The sequence below is a fragment of the Sebastes umbrosus genome, chromosome 2 (genome assembly GCF_015220745.1).
Source record: "Sebastes umbrosus isolate fSebUmb1 chromosome 2, fSebUmb1.pri, whole genome shotgun sequence".
In the NCBI taxonomy this organism is placed as follows: Eukaryota; Metazoa; Chordata; class Actinopteri; order Perciformes; family Sebastidae; genus Sebastes; species Sebastes umbrosus.
In genome coordinates this window covers 2075781-2095115 of record NC_051270.1, presented here as the reverse complement: position 1 = coordinate 2095115, position 19335 = coordinate 2075781, and the positions used below count along the sequence as shown (strand labels likewise).

The window sequence follows — 19335 nt, the reverse complement described above, 5'->3', positions numbered from 1 at the left end:
TCAGTGTCTCTTTTTATCAGAAGTGATAACGTGTTACTGAGCAGCTTCACAGCACAGCGTGTACCTCCATGTTTCCCCTCATTTATCGTGTTCTTGTTGTTTTTAACCTGAAGCTCGTCCCAAGTGTCACCGTTGTACTTGCCAGATTTCACCATGAATTAGTCAGACAAGTGACTAATTTAGAAGGCGATTAATAATGAGCCGCCTTAGTTAATCATCTTTCTTCTGTCATCATGATGAACTACAGCGTATCAGCTGTCTTGAAGAAATATCATCAAAATCTACGTGATTTATTTAAATAAAAACAGATAAAAGTGATAGATAATTCAGCTTGGAGTTCAGTAATAAAATCCAGTCAGAAGAGGGGGGCGTACTGTGTAGCTGAGGACACCAAGGTCATGTCCTCAGTGTTGAATCTGAGAATTTGAGACGGGGGTTGGGTGGGGTAAACAGCCAGAGACATTGAAACAATTACAGTCGTATTTATAGCGGTAGTGTCGGATCAGAAAACATTTCTATGTGTCGTTCTGGAGGGCAGTTACAAGAACATATATTCTGTTGTTTAAGTGACTTCTATGGCATTTGTTGAGAATAAGAAAGTGAATGAAACTGTATCTTCACTACACTAAACCAGATGTTGTAGCATGAAAGGAATGTATGTGTGTGCCTGAATCACTGTAGCATATCTTAAACATGACGTCTTTTTATGGCCACATGTAAATAAAAGTTGCGTGCAGCTGCAACACGTACTGTGTTGTCATTACACTTGTATTTCCACGTCTATCCATCATATAGATATCTCCAACATTGCTGCAGGGAGTTATTTGTGCAGAGGGGAAAAAACCCAACAAAACAAAGCGAGCCTCGACTCGTGTCCGTTTGTTACTATGGTGAAAGGAGGTGGAGAGGAGCAGGGAGGGCAGAGCGCTCAAGGACACTTCATATTTAGTCTGAGCTGGCCGAGCATCCAGCACAACAAACTGGTGCAAAGGTTCTGGGAAAAGAAAAAACAACCAACACACTGGCAGACGCTTCCAGCTGCTGAAACTCCTGCAAGTTTTAACCCCAATTAAAGAATGTAAATTCTCTCCCTGTGAGTTAAAAACTTTAGTCAACCAATTAATCCTCAAAGTGATTAATCAAGAAAAAATGCCAAATGTTCACCGGCTCTATTTCCTGTTCATTGCGTCTTGTGGATTTGTGTCAATAATTTCTGACATTTCACAGTATAGACTAAGCAATTAATCAGTTTATTAAAACAAAAATCAATGAGAATACTTGCGCTGTTAGCACCGTTAGCTGCAAGCTGCCGGCTCAGCCGTCGCCAAGTTGAGAGCCGCGCGGAGGCAATAGAAATGCTCCCAATGCCGCATTTAGCACCTTTAAACCATTGCAGAAGAAAAGGACACAATGAGTTGATGTAACTAACACAGTAGTAAACAATGTAGAAAAATTAGGCAGCGCTGATCAAATATGAATCAATATTCTCTTACTGTAATGCCTATTTCGTATTCATATTTAATGCCTAAAACAAAGATAATTAGTTGGTTATCGGATAATGATTTCCAGCACCGTAAATCCCTCACAGTATCTTTACACTTGGTTTTTCAGTCTGGCTGACCTTTCAACCGGATGTTGTGACGTTCTTGGTCAGAAGGAATGAAACAGTAAAACACTCCGTGGGACAGATGGTAAAGCTCTGGTAGTCCTGCACTAAAATGATGAACTTCTCCTCCATTTTTATCGCAGACTGATATTTACAGAAGAAAGAAAAGATATCAGACCGCTGTGATTGGTTGTTCATCGTCACATGACATGCGATGCACTCTGCAGACAGTTCTCCAAAAGTTGAACTGTGTTCATCTCAAGTCACAGCCGTTGTGCCCTGAACAAAAGGCGCTTGTAACGCATCACGAGAGCGTCGTTCCCACGCAGAGGAACCAGATTTTTTTGATTTGCTCAAAGTTACCAACTGAAGCTTTAATGTGACTCATGGAAAATAGCCGATAATTTCCCTTATCAGGACGTCGTTATAATGACATCATGATGATGTGACTCTTAACAGCTGATCCTGATCTGGTCTAAAGACTATTTTTAGCTCTTTTATGATGCAGAAGCAACAATTACATCACCAGAAGAACAGTGTGTCTTCTTCTCCTATCTCATCCAACACATTTCCTGTTGAGGCTCTGACGTCATGTTCTCTCCCACTAGCTAGTAATAGTACAAGTACAAGTATTATATAATAGTATTAGCAGGATTTGATAGTAGTTTCAGTAGTAGAACATGATTCCTTCTATTGTTTTGGAAAGAGGCCCGTTGTGTTAAACTCTGCAGTCTTTTATCGAACAGTCTTCACACAAAAAGCCCATAAATGTCGGCAGCCGGGCAGCGAGCAAACATTAATCACTGCATCATCCACAATTTTCCAGGAATTGTCGTAAAGCTTCGATTTATGGCTACGAGAGAAGTCAAGAGCGTCACCAGAGTTGATATATGTGGCGTCAGAAGCTGCACGCCGCCCACAATGACACATCCTAAATGACCTGAGCTTTGTTCTCCAGATGGCGAGTTAGTTTTATTGTTTTAGGGTTTAGAAGAGGAACAAATCTGTTGAAGGTTTGATGTGATGTGTTGACATAGATGTGATCGATGGAAATCTCACCATTACCTGAAGTAGATGTTGTTTCTAAAGGTGTGAAATGATTCAGACTGTTCACCTGCTGTTGAAGTCAGTAAATTCTGTTCAACCTGAAGCCACACTTGTTTAACCTCATTCCGGATCTCTTAAGTCATGTCTGGTGTTGTGCTCATAGAGGACTGTTTTCTGTTGAAAAAACAACTGAGCCAATGAGAGAGTTGTAGACGGGATTAAGAATTCAGACGTCATCTTCCTGTGCCACAGACAGAGACGAGATTTACCACCTCGCGGATGTCTGCCGCCGCCAACCAGTCAAGTTGCAGTTTACATCCATGCCCGTCTAAAATATCGTCATTTGTCATAATTTGATCCTGTTAGACATTTGTGTGAAATTGTCATAATTAGAATATGAATTCTTGAGTTGTGGCCAAAAACGTGTTTTGACCTTTGATCACCAAATTCTAATCTGTGCCAGATGTATGTGATAAAAAAGGACAGACTACAACAGCACTCTAATTTGACTTTATTAATATTGCCACCCATCAAACTGGAGTGCTGTTGAAGTCTTTCCTGTTTTATCATCTACATTAAAGGTGCAGTGTGTAGGATTTAGCGGCATCTTGCGGCAGGCTTGTAGACTGCAACCAACTGAAGGTTGTCCGTGTGCCAAGCGTCGCTAGGTAGGTAGTAGCTACTCTTCGGTGTTGAGCGGGTAGCGTACATTTTTTTGTCTGGGTTTGATCAGCTGCTTACTTTGACAAGAAATGATGCTGATGAGAGCTGTAAGAGTCAACCAAAACAGTAAATTTGGGGCCAGAAAACCAAAACAGTGAGCTGTTAAAGATGTTAAAATTAGGCCTGTCAATCGATTAGAATATTTAATTGCTATTAATTGCAAATTAATCACACATTTTTTATCTGTTCTAAATGTACCTTAAAGGCAGATTTGTCAAGTATTTAATACTCTTATCAACATGGGAGTGGGCAAATATGCTGCTTTATGCAAATGTATGTATATATTTATTATTGGAAATCAATTAACAACACAAAACAATGACAGATATAACATGGCAAACTGCAGCCCAACAGGCAACAACAGCTGTCCGTGTGTCAGTGTGCTGACTTGACTATGACTTGCCCCAAACTGCATGTGATTATCTGATTATGAGGCTCTTTAAACCATCACTTATCTATTCTCACCGTGTGCACTCGTCAGGCTGCAGCTGAAAGCATTAACAGAGTCCTGACTGGAGACACACTTTATGTTCACCGTGTCCTTGAGTTCTCACAGTCTGTCCGCTGCTCATTCAGATGCAGATGGAATACATTTATCTTTCAGCAGTTTGCTTTTCTTCGACCTAAAGCCGAGCCGTAAATCAGGCTCAAGGTTACAGAAATACTGCATATAAAGTAGCTGCTTCCCATAAGGTGAATAATACATTCTGTAGTGAGAAACACGACTGCACCGTTATTAACATGAACACAGGTGATGTCAGTCTGATGAAGTTAAACTAATAAAAATGTTTGTATGTAGAGTTTGCCTTTCTTAATGGCCATTTCATTTCATTATAAATGTCATTTATATTTATTATAGACAGAAAAAGGTTAAGAAACGTGTGGTAATTTGTAAATAATAGTAAGAATCCACAATTAAAACCCCTGTACTTTATTCATTCATGGAGCTCTGCAAATCATTGCATGTTCTACAACACTGTCCTGCACATATTTGCAATATTTGCACTATTTGTTAACCATATCTGTTTATATCATGTTTATTTTTGTTTATAGCTTATTTTGTATATTGTGTATTGGTAGAATTTCATTTTTTTTTTTTTATTCTTATTTTTATTCTAACGTTTTTATCTATTCTTTTGTTATTATACTGTTTGACTTGCACCAACATAACCAAAGCAAATTCCTAGTGTATATCTCTTACACCTGGCAATAAACACAATTCTGATTCTGATGTTTCAGAATAAAAGCCTTGTGTTAACAAATGAAGGAATTCTGTCCACAGAAAAAAAAACACTTGAGGGCTTTTATTTTGAAATGTGGGTGCTATGCTTCCATGATGGCGCCATCGGTAGGGGTGGCGTTATCACCTGTAACTCGCCATATGAGAGCAATGCAGAGCTTTACATAGACAATAATTGTTGATGATATATTAATGCTGTGGATATCATGTAGAGCACCATGTGATGATGTTGCACACAGAGAGAGAATCAGATCACATGAAACCAGCTGATTTTAATGCCTCAGTTTTCTCATTCATATTTAAAATACGTGTTGTTAAAGAGCTGATTTTAGGCATATAAAAAGTTTAACTTTAGACTTTAGAGTCTAACTTGCTGTAAAGAAGTGAGCACCTTCTGGCCAACCCCCAAATTATGCAACCAGACATTATTAAGATCATGTTAGAGAGAGAGAGAGAGAGAGAGAGAGAGAGAGAGAGAGAGAGAGAGAGAGAGAGAGAGCAGAGTTACATAACTGTTGAAATATATCTGGAGTCACATGTTCAGAGTAAAGGCCTGCAGTCACACACACACACACACACACACACACACACACACAGTGAAGATTGCCGTGTGATTCTGAGCCATGTGAAGAAGTCTTTGACCAGCAGGAGAGAGGCGGAGACATGACATAATACTATTACTGCTGCAGTACTGCTACTCCCACTGTTACAGTTACTACTGTAAGTCACTACTGCGCTACATGTTGGTGAGGAAAAACTGTCATGGCCATTTTTCAAAGGGGTCCCTTGACCTCTGACCTCCAGATATGTGAATGTAAATGGGTTCTATGGGTACCCACGAGTCTCCCCTTTACAGACATGCCCACTTTATGATAATCACATGCAGTTTTGGGGGCAAGTCATAGTCACACGGTCTGTTGGAAACTTGCTAAAGTTACACAGACTACGTGTGCGGCGGCAAGCACGAAGCCTCCGGCAATGCTAGAGCTGCTAACGTAGCACAAATACACACACTGTTGAACACTCGCTAAAGTTACGCCGGGCAAACACACAGCTGACAACCTGCTAAACTAAACTAAATGTGCGGTGGAGACTTTTACTGGGGAAGTGGCTGCATGTCCGTGACACTACACGCAGCATCGTAGCTGCTGAGTTAACACTCCCGGACGGTGAACTGGGGACTCCCGTCAATGAATATCTGTTGTGCTCCTGCAGCTGGCGCAGCGCTGCATGCGAGGCACAAATCTTGTCGGTAAACGGTTAATAATCGGTTAACAAGGGTTGGTTATCGGTTAAGAAAATGAACTACTACTAACTACTAACTCCTACTATTACACTACTCCTAACTACTACTATTGCTGCTACTATTGTACTACTGCTGCCACCTGCTACCCTTACAGCTTGTACTCTTACCTCATAAATATACAGAGGTTTTTACCCATCAGCAGATTCACAGTATCATATAAAACGTTTATCAGTGTACAAACTTAAACCTTGTTAGATTCATCATACAGGTACATACATGAGATTTGACCTCTGCATTTAACCCATCCTTAGGAGCAGAGGGCAGCTGTGAAGGAGCCGGGGATCGAACTGCCAACCTTGTGAGCTACAGCCGACCCCCCCCACTCCATCCTGGTAAATGATGAGTTTATAATGAGGCTGACACAGTAATAAAACAAATATGAAACTGAGTGACAGACTGGTCCAGGTTCAGATCTAGTTCAGTCTGTCCTGATCTCTTTTGTAGACTGTGTTCATTCTCTGATAGTCCGCTCAGTCTCACACGTCCCGTTGACCAAACAGCTTGTGACTCATCGATGTCGTTTCTATTAAAAGATTTTACAAGACAAACCCAAAAAATGCAGACTGGAAAAAAAACACAAAGCTGCTGTTTGGTCCCTGAAAAGTCGACAGATGCTGTTGGAGGTGTTCACCTCACAGTTAATTAAAGTAGTCTTTTAGTATTTGATTTAGTAGCTCAAACTTCACCTCTAGACGTTAGCTGTGTCCCAAATACACACCGTATACTAAGAATACATTATGTACTATTCATAGCATACTGTTTGGCACTTTTTATACAAAAGAATAATTTACTTTACAGTTTTGGACCAACAGATAAACATATGAAGTGTGCTGCTGATGGAGGTCAGAGCTGTTTTGGGAAAGTTAATTTCAAACTTAGAAACTTGACACCGGTGGTGGAGGAGGAAGTATTCAGATCCTTTACTTAAAGGGACTATTTGTAACTTTCACAAATGCTTGTTAACAGCATGTGTGGTTGGCCCTCACTTTCATTGTGCCACGAGGTTTTGCTTGCACCCTCTGACTCGCGCGTTCGTTAGACTCCTTGGTCCGTGTCTCAAGACGGATCGGGTGGGTTGCCGACATCGCCACAGACCCCTATCGCCTTTTACGTAGGCCGAGCATCACACACACACTCACTAACATATGGTATGTTTGTGTGTTTGCACTTCAGGGTTAAGCTCCCACACGACTTCACTTAGTGCGCATCATTAGAGCTGACAGAGCATCGATCACCGGCTTTTCATCTCCCAGACGCTGCAGGAGGGCTGCAGCTCAAATCCCTTTTAATTACGGATGAATGGGATTATGTGGTTGGAGACACACACACACACAAACACACACACACACACACACACACACACACACACTCAAAGGCCGTCTCATACTGAGATTAGAGTCGGACCGATATATCAGCTTGCTGATGTGTCAGGACTTTCATTAAATATCAGGTACCAGCTGGTCTTGGCCTTTCACCCCGAGGATGTTGCGTCTGATCGGTCTGTAGTCTGTAAAATGTGACAAGAAATGTTTTATGTTCTTTCACCATGTTGAGAGCCATGTGGAGGCAATAGATATGCTCTGAATCTCGTATCGAGCACCTTTAAATATCGGAAAAAGACATGTTCCCGTACAGGCTGTTCTCTACACCGTTCATAGCTATACCTATGAAAAGTAAATGCACTGTAATTCATATATATCCCACAAAATTTATTATATGTAATCCACGTAATTGTGAACAGGAAGAATAAAGGGTGGTGAACGCTGCGTAGGGACTTTCACCCAGGAGACCGGCGTTGGTGTCCCGTGTGAAACCAGAAGTCAACGTTGACTTATTTTTCACGTAACTTCTGTACTTAAGTTACCTAAAGTGGTGCCTAAACCTAACTAAGTAGTTTTGTTACCTAGACCTAACCAAATTGATCTTTTCTAAGTAGTTTTGTTGCCTTAACCTAACCAAGTCGTTTGGTTGCTTAAACCTAACCAAGTAGTTTTGTTGCCTAAACTTAACCAAGTCAATTTTTTTCCTAAACCTAACCAAGTAGTTTTGTTGCCTAAACCTCACCAAGTCGATCTTTTCCTAAACCTAACCAAGTAGTTTTGTTGCTTAATCCTAACTAAGTAGTTTTGTTGCCTTAACCTAACCAAGGCAATCTTTCTTAAACCTAAATAAGTAGTTTTGTTGCCTAAACTTAACTAAGAAGTTTTGTTGTCTAAACCTCACTGAGTTGATCTTTTCCTAAACCTAACAAAGTAGTTTTGTTGCCTAAACTTAACTAAGACGTTTTGTTGTCTAAACCTCACTAAGTTGATCTTTTCCTTAAACCTAACCAAGTAGTTTTGTTGTCTAAACCTCACTAAGTTGATCTTTTCCTTAAACCTAACAAAGTAGTTTTGTTGCCTAAACTTAACTAAGACGTTTTGTTATCTAACCCTAACCAAGTCGATCTTTTCCTAATCTTAACTAAGTAGTTTTGTTGCCTAAACGTAATCAAGTTGATCTTTTTTTTCGTAGGAAAACGCACGAAAAATGAGGAATAACTATTCGTAAGATATCATAAGAACCGTTGTATGAATCATACAAAGTTATCATTTCAAATGTCACATAACCACTTGTGTGTTTCATATATGATGAATTAACATGCTTTTTGTAAGTAATATAGCTGTATTGGTTGAACTACCAGAATCAGTGCACTTTACTTTGTAGGGAAATGTGTATCACTGCCCCGTCATCCACAACAACACCAACCGCAATCGACTTTATGAATAACAGTCAACAGTGAAAAATCCATACAGCTGTATTTTTCTCTGACTCATCAGATGACTCAGCTGCACTAAGTATCCACTACTAGCACAAAAGCTATGACTAACACACGGATAAAAGCCTTCAAAACTCCTCCTGGCATTACATGTTTTTACTTCCCTCAACATAACACACAGTAGAGAGTCCACTGTCTGAGCATCATAAAGATTAAACACACAACAAGTGAATATAAGTGCCCAGACCACCAAAATCCAACCCATCTCTGCAAAAAAAAAAAAAATGTAAATGAATCCATTGTTTATTATGCTTCAGTGAATAGCTGAATGTAAAGGGGCCATTGTTGGAAAATATGTGCAAAGGGGTTCAAGATTTCCTTTCTTCCCTTCTCATCCAGTATAATGTTATCACTAACAGGATATGACACACTTGAACAATTGTGGTTTCGGTGGTCTAAAGCTGAGTGGAAGTGCAAGTCATTGCCAGGCGGCAGAAAGGAGCAGGCTATGTAGTGGGACAACTGATAGGAGTGAAATGAGTGTAGATAGGAGGCGAGAGGGCAGGAGGCCACCAGAGAGAAGAGGATTTAACACAAAGCTCTGTTAACTCCAGGGGATCGAATTCATGTCAGCGGGCTCCTACTGAAGCTGTCAGGACTTCTTCTCCTGGGTTGTTGACCCTAAACAAATCTTTATTTAGTCTGCATGTGGTTGTTACTGTGAGATAAACAAATCAATGCTGCCATGTGGGAACGTCTGAAGTTATATCACAGCTTAATGATTTAAGTACTTCTCTATAAGCTCCGGGAGAAGTTGACACAAGGTCAGTCAAATACATTTCTCCTGATGGGGACAGAGTTAAGGTCTGCAGAACAGAAAAAATTAGTTTCAAAGTTCATTCTTGACAGCAGCTGACAAAACAATCTCACCTCAAGGTCCATTATTAAGTAGATAATCTGGATGTTTTTCGATCATATCGCACGATCTTCATTAGCAGGTGATGATCAGAAACATAGTTGTACTATATAAAATAGTTTACAGTATGTTCTGTGTTACACTACGAGACTAAAGATATAATCGGTAGGTTGTCCTCAACATTTAACAGTGGCCTGCTTCACAAATTTGGCATAAAAGTCCACTTGGACTGAAGCATGAACTGATGACATTTTGGCGGTCAAAGGTCACTGTGACCTCACAAAACACGTTTTTTTTTGGGCCATAACTCAAGAATTCATATGCTAATTATGACATGTTCACACATGTCTAACAGGATAAAATGACGTAGTGATGAAAATTTGGACAGACATGGATGTAAACTGCAACTTGACTGGTTGGCGGAGGAATACAACCACGAGGAGGTAATTCTAGTTTTCACCTTGTGAGTCTGTAGCCCCTTTCACACAGAGATTCCACAATACTGCCATGAAGAAGACAATGTTGTATGTGTTCAAAATGTACCTTAAAGGGACATTTGTCAAGTATTTAATACTCTTATCAACATGGGAGTGGACAAATATGCTGTTTTATGCAAATATATGTATATATTTATTACTGGAAATCAATTAACAACACAAAACAATGACAGATATTGATCCAGAAACCCTCACAGGTACTGCATTTAGCATAAAACAATATGCTCAAATCATAACATGGCAAACTGCAGCCCAACAGGCAACAACAGCTGTCAGTGTGTCAGTGTGCTGACTTGACTATGACTTGCCCCCAAACTGCATGTGATTATCATAAAGTGGGCATGTCTGTAAAGGGGAGACTCGTGGGTACCCATCGAACCCATTTACATTCACATATCTGGAGGTCAGAGGTCAAGGGACCCCTTTGAAAATGGCCATGTCAGTTTTTCCTCGCCAAAATTTAGCGTAAGTTTGGAGCGTTATTTAACCTCCTTCTCGACAAGCTAGTATGACATAGTTGGTACCGATGGATTCATTAGTTTCATATGATGTCAGTATCTTCACTCTAGCTTTAAAACTGAGCCTGCTACAACTTAAAAATCACAAGTTGTGTTAATGCGTTAAAGAAATTAGTGGCGTTAAAACAAATTGGCGTTAATGTGCTATTATCACGTTAACTTTGACAGCTCTAGCAGGAACATACTTTGAATTGAGAGCATTTATACGCATCATTTACAGTTGATTTGCTGGTGAGTCACGGTGCATTTCAGCTGAACTGGTTTGTCCAAGTATTGATTAGATGGTTTCAACATTACTGCAGCTCTCTCTCGCATTTATTAGCTACAGACCATTTGGGCTGTGACACAATTGGCAGCGAAGCCACGAACAGGAAATGGGTCATATCTCTGCAACTCTCACCATTCAGGTTATAAATTGCTCAGTGGGCAGATGATTTCTAGTTGTACTGGTGCAACGATCAAACAATGAGTCCTGGCAGAGACACCGGTGATGCCTTCAGTCCTACAAGTAGTCACCTCCCCAGATTTGGAGGTCCAATGTTGAAACACCTAATGTGGGTTATTTGTGCAGTTTTTTTTTATTTGGCATCCTTTTTTACAGGAACAAAATGCATGTAAATGGAAAAACATTGGCCCTTCATTCTCCTTTTTTATTAATGGATTTAGAATACATTTCTCCTCACTGAAGGTATAGTTTGACAGCTTATCGCTGTGTTACCAAGAACTGTGAAGATTGATACCACTCATGTCTGTGCAGTATGGAGCTGCAACCAGCTGCATAAAAATAGACCTAGTCTTTATCTTAAATATAACTTTAAGTCAGACTTGTTATAGACACTTAAATGTATCCGTTGCATAAAGCTTCCCTACGAGTGACTAATGTAAGACTGACTTAGATAGCCTGTTGTACAATGCATTATGGGTGAAATACAACTTCACAGAAGAGAAAAAAATAGCGGATGTAACAGCAACACTAGTCTGGGAGAAAATAACAACATAAATCCAACGGTTGTTAGAACCGTTAAAGATGTTCAGAAACAGTTCAAGAATATGGTACAAGAATCTAAAAAGTAATGGGTAAACAGTTGAAATAGCTAGCTAAAGGTTAGCTGAAAGTAATGGATATATAGTTGAAATAGTTAGCTAAAAATTAGCTAGAAGTAATGGGTAAACAAAAAGTAATAAACAATTGAAATAGCTAAAAGTAATGAATAAACAGTTGAAATAGTTAGCTAAAAGTTAACGTTGGCTAAAAGTAATGAATAAACTGTTGAAAATAAAAAAATAATATATATATATATATATATTATAATTGTATTTATTTTTTAAAGAACAAAAGTATTAGCATATATAATTATTTATTTATATTTTTGCCTGTTTAATTTTTGCCTTCAGATCAAAATTAGCTAGAAGTAATGGGTAAACAAAAAGTAATAAACAATTGAAATAGCTAAAAGTAATGGATAAACCGTTAAAATAGCTAGCTAAAAGTTTACATTAGCTAAATTTAATGAATAAGTTGTTGAAAATAAAAAAAATAAAAATAAAATTATATATAATTTTATTTTTATTTTTTTATTGAAGTACAAAAGTATAAGCATATATATATATATATATATATATATATATATATATTTATTTTTTGCCTTTTGTTTAATTTTGCCTACAGATCCACTTCTAATAAGGTGTTTAATTAAAAAACTCGGACATTTCCTGGAGGTCCTTTAACGCAGCATTAATTGGTCCCTCCGCTGGTCGAGTGCTGCAGGTCGCCTCTCAGCCAATGGGAGAGCTTAATTGAAGGAACACTGGCGGTGACGCCACACATTGTTTCGTCATGACATGATCACGTGTGCACAACTGTTTTATTTATTATTCCACAATAATTTCTCTTTCTCTCCGTGTGTTTGTGTGAAAATAGTTATTATTATAAAATAATGATATATACGTATAAATGTATGTATATATATGTATATATGTATATATACATATATATATATGTATTTGTATGTATGTGTGTATATATATATATATATATATATATATATATATATATATATATATATATGTATTTGTATGTATGTGTGTATATATATATATATATATATATATATATATGTATTTGTATGTATGTGTGTATATATATATATATATATATATATATATGTATTTGTATGTATGTGTATATATATATATATATATATATATATATATATATATATATATGTATTTGTATGTATGTGTATATATATATATATATATAATTTTTTTTTATCCCCACAATAATTTCCCTTTTTCTTCCTGTGTGCGTGTGTGCGTGTGTGTGTGTGTGCACGAGGTTCCTGCTCGTGAATGTGTGTGCGTGTGTGTCTGAGTGTGTGTGGTTGTGCCCCGCCTCTCTCGGACACGTTGCCCAGGGAGAGGCTGCACGGGCTGGATGGATGAGACTCTCTGCTCGCCTTCCTCTCTGCGTCTGCTGCCTTCACGCTCCTTCATGGTCTCATCTTCACTCCTCCATCAGTCTGCTCGGTCAGTCAGCGCGTCCACACACACACACACACACACACACACACACTGACAGACACACACGCACACACACACGCACCGTGTCTGCTGCTGCTGCATGTCCTCAACTCACCGAGCCGGAGACGGGAAACGCACAACGCTTCACTGCTGGTAAGAGACACACACACACACACACACACCTCCCTCTCTCTGCTCTCACCTGGACTCATCAGGTTTTATGATAATGAGGGAGGCTCAGTGTTGCGGAGCTGCTGCGGGTTTTGGAGCTGATGTTCTGATGTTGGCGGGTTTGAACGCAGCTCTGCAGCTGCTGAACATGCAGCTTCTTCACGTCTGCTGGGTAACTTCCATTATATCTAATTAGTGCATGTTTAAATGGTGTTTTCTGTGCTAAGTTGAGAACATAAATGTGTGAATGAATCTACATGACAGACTTGTATCAGCAGCGTGTGTGTGTGTGCGTGCGTGCATGTGTGCATGTGAACTGAAACAGGTCCATGTGTTTGGATGTTTTTTTATTACATAATGTTGGACGACCTGCCCAGTTGGGAAAGGCAGAGAGAGGAGGATTATTCAATCTACTGGCCTGTATATATTCAGTCAGAGAGCTGTAATGTCTCAGGCTGCATGTACCAGTTATACTGGGAATTTAAACCAGTTTACACCAGAGCTGTAGCAGCACAACACTTTCTGCTCTTTGTCAAGGCAACAAAAAGTCCATAAAGTTTCATGTTAATATTAATTTTGTTACATGTTGTGATGGTTTAAATTAGAGCCGAATCTGCAACCATTATAAAAACTGATTAAGCCATTTTTGAAGCCAACAGCTAACTGGTAAAACTACTTAAATCTGAATATTTGATGGTTTTCTGTCACAGTTAACTAAATATTTTGTGTATTTTTGACTGTTTGTTGGACGAAAATACTTTGAAGACATTAACTTTGGTTTTAGGGAATTGTGGCGAATATTTTTCACTATTTTCTTATTTTTTATAGACTAAATGATTAACTCAGTTTTTATTCCTCTCAAAGTAGTGCTATGATGTTGGAACGATTAATCGATTAGTTGTCAACTATCAAATTAATCACCAACTATATTATTGTATATTCAGTAATTTCAGAGTGCTCTGCTGTCCATGTTTTAAACTAACAACTAACTGGTAAAAGCTACTTAAATGGGAATATTTGCTGAAAAACTGAAAACGGAAAAATAACCAAGTATAACCATCAGATTAATTGATAAAATAATAGCGTTAAAATAATGTTAATCCTAATTTTGTTACATGTTAAAATGGCCTAAATTAGAGCCGTGTTTTAAGACAATAATTTAAATTTAAATGTGAATATTTGCTGGTTTTCTACCACAGTAAAGTGAATATTTTGTGTATTTTTTGACTGTTTGTTGGACAAAAATACGTCAAGTTTGGTTTTGGGGAATTGTGATGAACTTTTTTCACTATTTTCTTATTTTGTTTTACACTATTATTATATATTCGGTCATTCTCCTCTTTGTCAAGCCACCAAAAAGTCCATAAAGTTGTATGTTAATCCTAATTTTGTTACCTGTTAAGATGGTCTAAATTAGAGCCATATTATAAGACAACAACTAACTGGTACAAGCTACTTAAATGTGAATATTTGCTGGTTTTCTACCACAGTAAAGTGAATATTTTGTGTATATTTGACTGTTTGTTGGACAAAAATACATCAAGTTTGGTGTTGGCAAATTGTGACGGACGTTTTTCACTATTTTCTTATTATTTTATACACTATTATAATATATTCGGTCTTTCTCCTCTGTCAAGCCACCAAAAAGTCCATAAAGTTTATGTTAATCCTAATTTTGTCATGTTAAAATGGTCTAAATTAGAGTCATTTTTTAAGCCAACAACTAACTGGTACAAGCTACTTCAATGTGAATATTTGCTGTTTCTTTACCACAGGAAACTGAATATTTTGTGTATTTTGGACTTCAAAAATAATTTGAAGACATCAATTTTGGTTTTGGGGAATTGTGATGGGCGTTTTTCATTATTTATTTTTTTTATAGACTAAATGACTAATTTATGAAACGAGAAACGATCCAAGTATAATCATCAGAATAACTGATAAAATTAATTTATAAAACAATTAATACAATTGTATTATTTATTAATTTTAATATTTATTAAAATTATTTATCAATAAAATAATAGCGTTAATTAGGGGGTGTAAGAAAAAAATATCAAATATAACGTCACGCTGCCGTAAAGTGGTATCGGTGCCATTGTATCGGAGTGCGTGTACATGAGCACAGTATCGGACCCGATACCTGATACTGGTATCGGTATCGGTGCATTCCTATTCACAGGTCTTTTGGACACACAGACAACAGTGGGCTGAAGGAACCTTTTAGTTCCTTGAGAAGTAGTTCCAAGGACTAAAAGTCCTTTGGTGGAAACCCGGCTTTTGTAAGGTTTGCGATCTAAACTTGAGTTTGAAATAAAGTTCTTTATGTTTGAACAAAGTCGGTGGGATTAAGAGATTAAAATGTTGAGTATTTCCAAACAGCTATTGTGCAAAAGCACAGAAACACGTCTTATTTTAAAAATCTATTTTTGACATGCTGTTTTACAACGAGGTGTGTTTGTCCGGCAGGTCCGTGATGCTCTCTGCTGGCTGAGAGTCTAGCTCCAACATGTCGACCTCGGACTCGGATTACTCCATTGACTGGCTCGCCAGCGATGAGGACGACTACGACAGCCCAAAGACATTAAGTCCTCAGCACGCGGAGGAGTCGCCGGTACCGCCATCATCCTCAACGTCATCCTTAAGGGAGTCTCCTACAAGATGCCTTCACTCTGGAGCGACCCAGAGGAGGAGGAGGAGGAGGAGCGACCACTGTGACTGTAAAGATGGAGGCCGCTGTGGGGTCGATGCTGACTCTCCGGCCGCCCTGCAGACCCTGACGGTCAGCCCAGTTCAGGGATTTACTTCTATAAGTGAGCAGCTTTCTGTGGAGTCAAAGCATCATTCAACCAGGAAGAGAGCTCACAGCGCTGGTTCGGACGGACTCTGTGAAAAGACTCAACCAGACACTGAAAATGAACTGTTCTCGCAGAAGGTGAGAGGTTTTATACTGTTTCACTGAGGGCTATCGTCGATCGAGGCTCAGCCCGTGGACGGTGTGAGGCCGGTAACGGCCCCCGACGGTCTAACGCCACAATCCAGTATTACAATGTTCAGTCTTTTCACGTTTTCAGTCATTATTTTCCAACATTTATAATAGAAACAAATCTCTGAATTTCCTTTACTAGTCCTTTAACTAAAAAACAAGTTGCAATACACTAAAATAAAAGTTAAGAAAAAGCTTTAATAATTTATAATAAAGAGTGCCTGCGTGAGAGGAAATAAAGATTTCACTTAATTGGAGTTGAGGGTGCTACGAAACATCCCCAGACCAAAAATGCAGGACAGGACAGGAGTGTCCACATACTTTTGGCCTGAATACTGAATCATGCAGAGAGAAAAGGCACAAAGTAGTTTTTCAAACCACAGCAGCTGAAAAAAGAGCTTCCCTGTGGTGTTCCTTATATATTCAAATCCCAACATTCATAGCGTCAAAATGCTATTTTCCCTTCAAGCCCTTCTAAAAAAGATTTTCCCACATGACCTGACGTAGGTGTCTGCACGATGCTGCTGCTACATGTTCAGTATATACAGTACATCCTTATGGTCAGTGTATTAACATAAATACAGTAACTTAGATGCCGGTCGGCAAGTTGGGGAAGCAGACAGGAGTACCGGCACGGAAGCTCAGCGATGTACTGCTGTGGACGCGACGTTAATTCTGATCAGAAAGTCACACAATAATACAAACAAACTAACCGATCGATGCCGCGGTAGACCAGCAACTCCTGTGTTCTGAGTGGTAAAATAACTGTTTTTGTGAATGTAGTCTGGTGGCTTTGAAGACAGCAATAGTCAGAAAGGGCTGTCTGCGAGGTAAAGCGGTGAAAACATTCTAAATATAGCGTACCCTTAATCTGATATTGATTTATTTTTAGGTGGCTAAAATAGGGTTTTCTGCTGCTCCCGTCCACAGCCGCTTTACCTCACCGCCAGACAGCGCTTTCTGACGGGAACTGAAGCCGTTATATCGCTCTCTTCAAAGCCACCAGACTCCATTCACAAAAACAGTAATTTTACCTCTCAGAACACGGGACACACATACAACCCCACTTCACTTATTTCCGAATTCAGCACAGCTAACGTTGACTCAGCTAGTGCTAGCGTTCACATTATTCATAACCTTATTGATTAGCTTACTGTGGTAACCTAGCTCACTGCTTTAAAAGGTGAGTCCTGTAAAACTTTAAGGCCCTCCTTATAGACTGAATGCAATGTAATACAGCTAGAAGATGGTTCACACTTTGACTAAACACTCACAACGTCAACATGTTCTTCCATCTTCTAACACTCTTCACCTGCTGTACTCTGCTGACAGTCACAAGCTGCTGCCTGCCCAGCGGCTCACAAAAACATGTTTTTAGAGCGCTCCCTAAAAGAGAAAGTACATCTCTAGATGACAGAGTAGCAGCATCAAACGTGATGATATCAAACGGTGTAAGAGGATCTGATGGGGTCTGTGTGGTGCTGCTGGGTCTCATGTATTTGTCTGAGGCTCGGGCATGAAGGCGACTGCTCACAGCTTTGGCGAGCCACGTGTGATTGAAGCTGTCGATTGTGATCAGTTTCTCCATCAGCTTCTGTCGGCTGTTAATGGCGGCCTCTTATCGAAGCGCCTGTGGACATTTACCTTCTGTGTTAACGGGACTAATGGCATCAAACGGGGGCGCTTGTAAATGGGTTCTCAGTCACTTAGCTGTAAATCAATAAGTCATTGACAAAATGAGAAATTGGAGAAATTCAGATAAGCTGTAAATCATGTGCAGCAATCCACACTGTTACACACACACACACACACACACACACACACACACTAGTCATTAATGAACTGAGGTGATTATGTGCCTTATTTTAGGAAAGCAATAAGCAGCTCTGTGCTGTGGATGGGAACACTTAAGTAGCTATTAGAAAGCACTTTCTGTGGTGCAGCATCACTGATAGCTTGAATGCTAACTCACTCATGTGTTTTCCTCACAGTGCGCGGAGCTGCAGTGCTTCATCCAGCCGCTGTCGTCCATCCTGCGGGGCCTGAGATCAGGCAGGTACTCTGAACGTAAGTGTCTAATCCCAGCTTTCACAATCCCCTCCCGTAGCGCCCTGCAGGTTTGTTAATGGACACGCTCTGTGCAGATCACGCTGCTAAAGATAGACACTTCATGTGAGGATGGTTGACGTAACAGTGGGGTGATTATAAAAGCATTTCCCTGTATGGATGTTCTCCTGAATCAGACCAAGACAACATCAGAATCAGGTTTATTTTAACAGGTATTTACGTACATACATGGAATTTGACTCCGGTTTTATGCAGCTCTCTCAACGTGCTTACACAGAATAGAAATAACAGCTAGGAACAACAATCACCAACAATAAAATAATAAAAATAAAAAATAAATGTCTATAAACAAGTCAGGTGTTCTGGAAGTTGTAAACAATACAAATATATTGGATAAACATGGACTGTATGATTATGTACAGTACATGTGAAGATGTCTATATACTGTGTGTACAGTGAGATTCATATTTACAGTGACAGATATGTAGATATTACAATATGTACATAAAGTGACAGATGATATATACATATTACAAAAAAATTGCATTTAAGACTGTAAATCATAACCTAAAAATGTAGATTAGACTGTAAGAATTATAATCTAGAAATGTGCATTAAAGACTGTAAATTATAACCTAAAAATTAACATTAGACTGTAAGAATTATAATAAAACAATGTCCATTAAAAACGTCAAATATAATCAAAAAATGTGCATTAAAAACTACATTTTAATAATTTTTTTTGCAAAAATGTACATTAGACTAAGAATTATAATCTAAAAATGTCCATTAAAGACTGTAAATTATAATCTAAAAATGTGCATTAAAGACTGTAAATTATAATCTAAAAATGTGCATTAAAGACTGTAAATTATAATCTATAACTGCAGCAGCAGATATTTGGTGTCAGAGGGTAATTGACAGTGTATGACTGCATGTGGCTAATATAGAATATGTTTACTGCTGTGGTGATCAGT

At 38.8% G+C, this 19335-nt stretch overlaps 1 protein-coding gene across 5 annotated transcripts in view; it reads left to right on the top strand.

Moving 5' to 3' along the window:
* Positions 1 to 19335, top strand: part of LOC119502050 (circadian-associated transcriptional repressor-like) — a 40828-nt gene that overhangs the window by 14009 nt on the left and 7484 nt on the right. For 3 of the 5 annotated variants that reach the window (XM_037792910.1, XM_037792903.1, XM_037792880.1), the window contains exons 2-4: positions 12950 to 13287; positions 15775 to 16240; positions 18283 to 18358. In XM_037792910.1, the coding sequence (XP_037648838.1) occupies positions 15815 to 16240; positions 18283 to 18358 (502 nt within the window). In that variant the 5' untranslated portion in view covers positions 12950 to 13287; positions 15775 to 15814. Of the gene's footprint in view, positions 1 to 12949; positions 13288 to 13336; positions 13478 to 15774; positions 16241 to 18282; positions 18359 to 19335 lie in introns of those variants that run through there. The other 2 variants (XM_037792894.1, XM_037792886.1) reach the window with 2 other exon arrangements.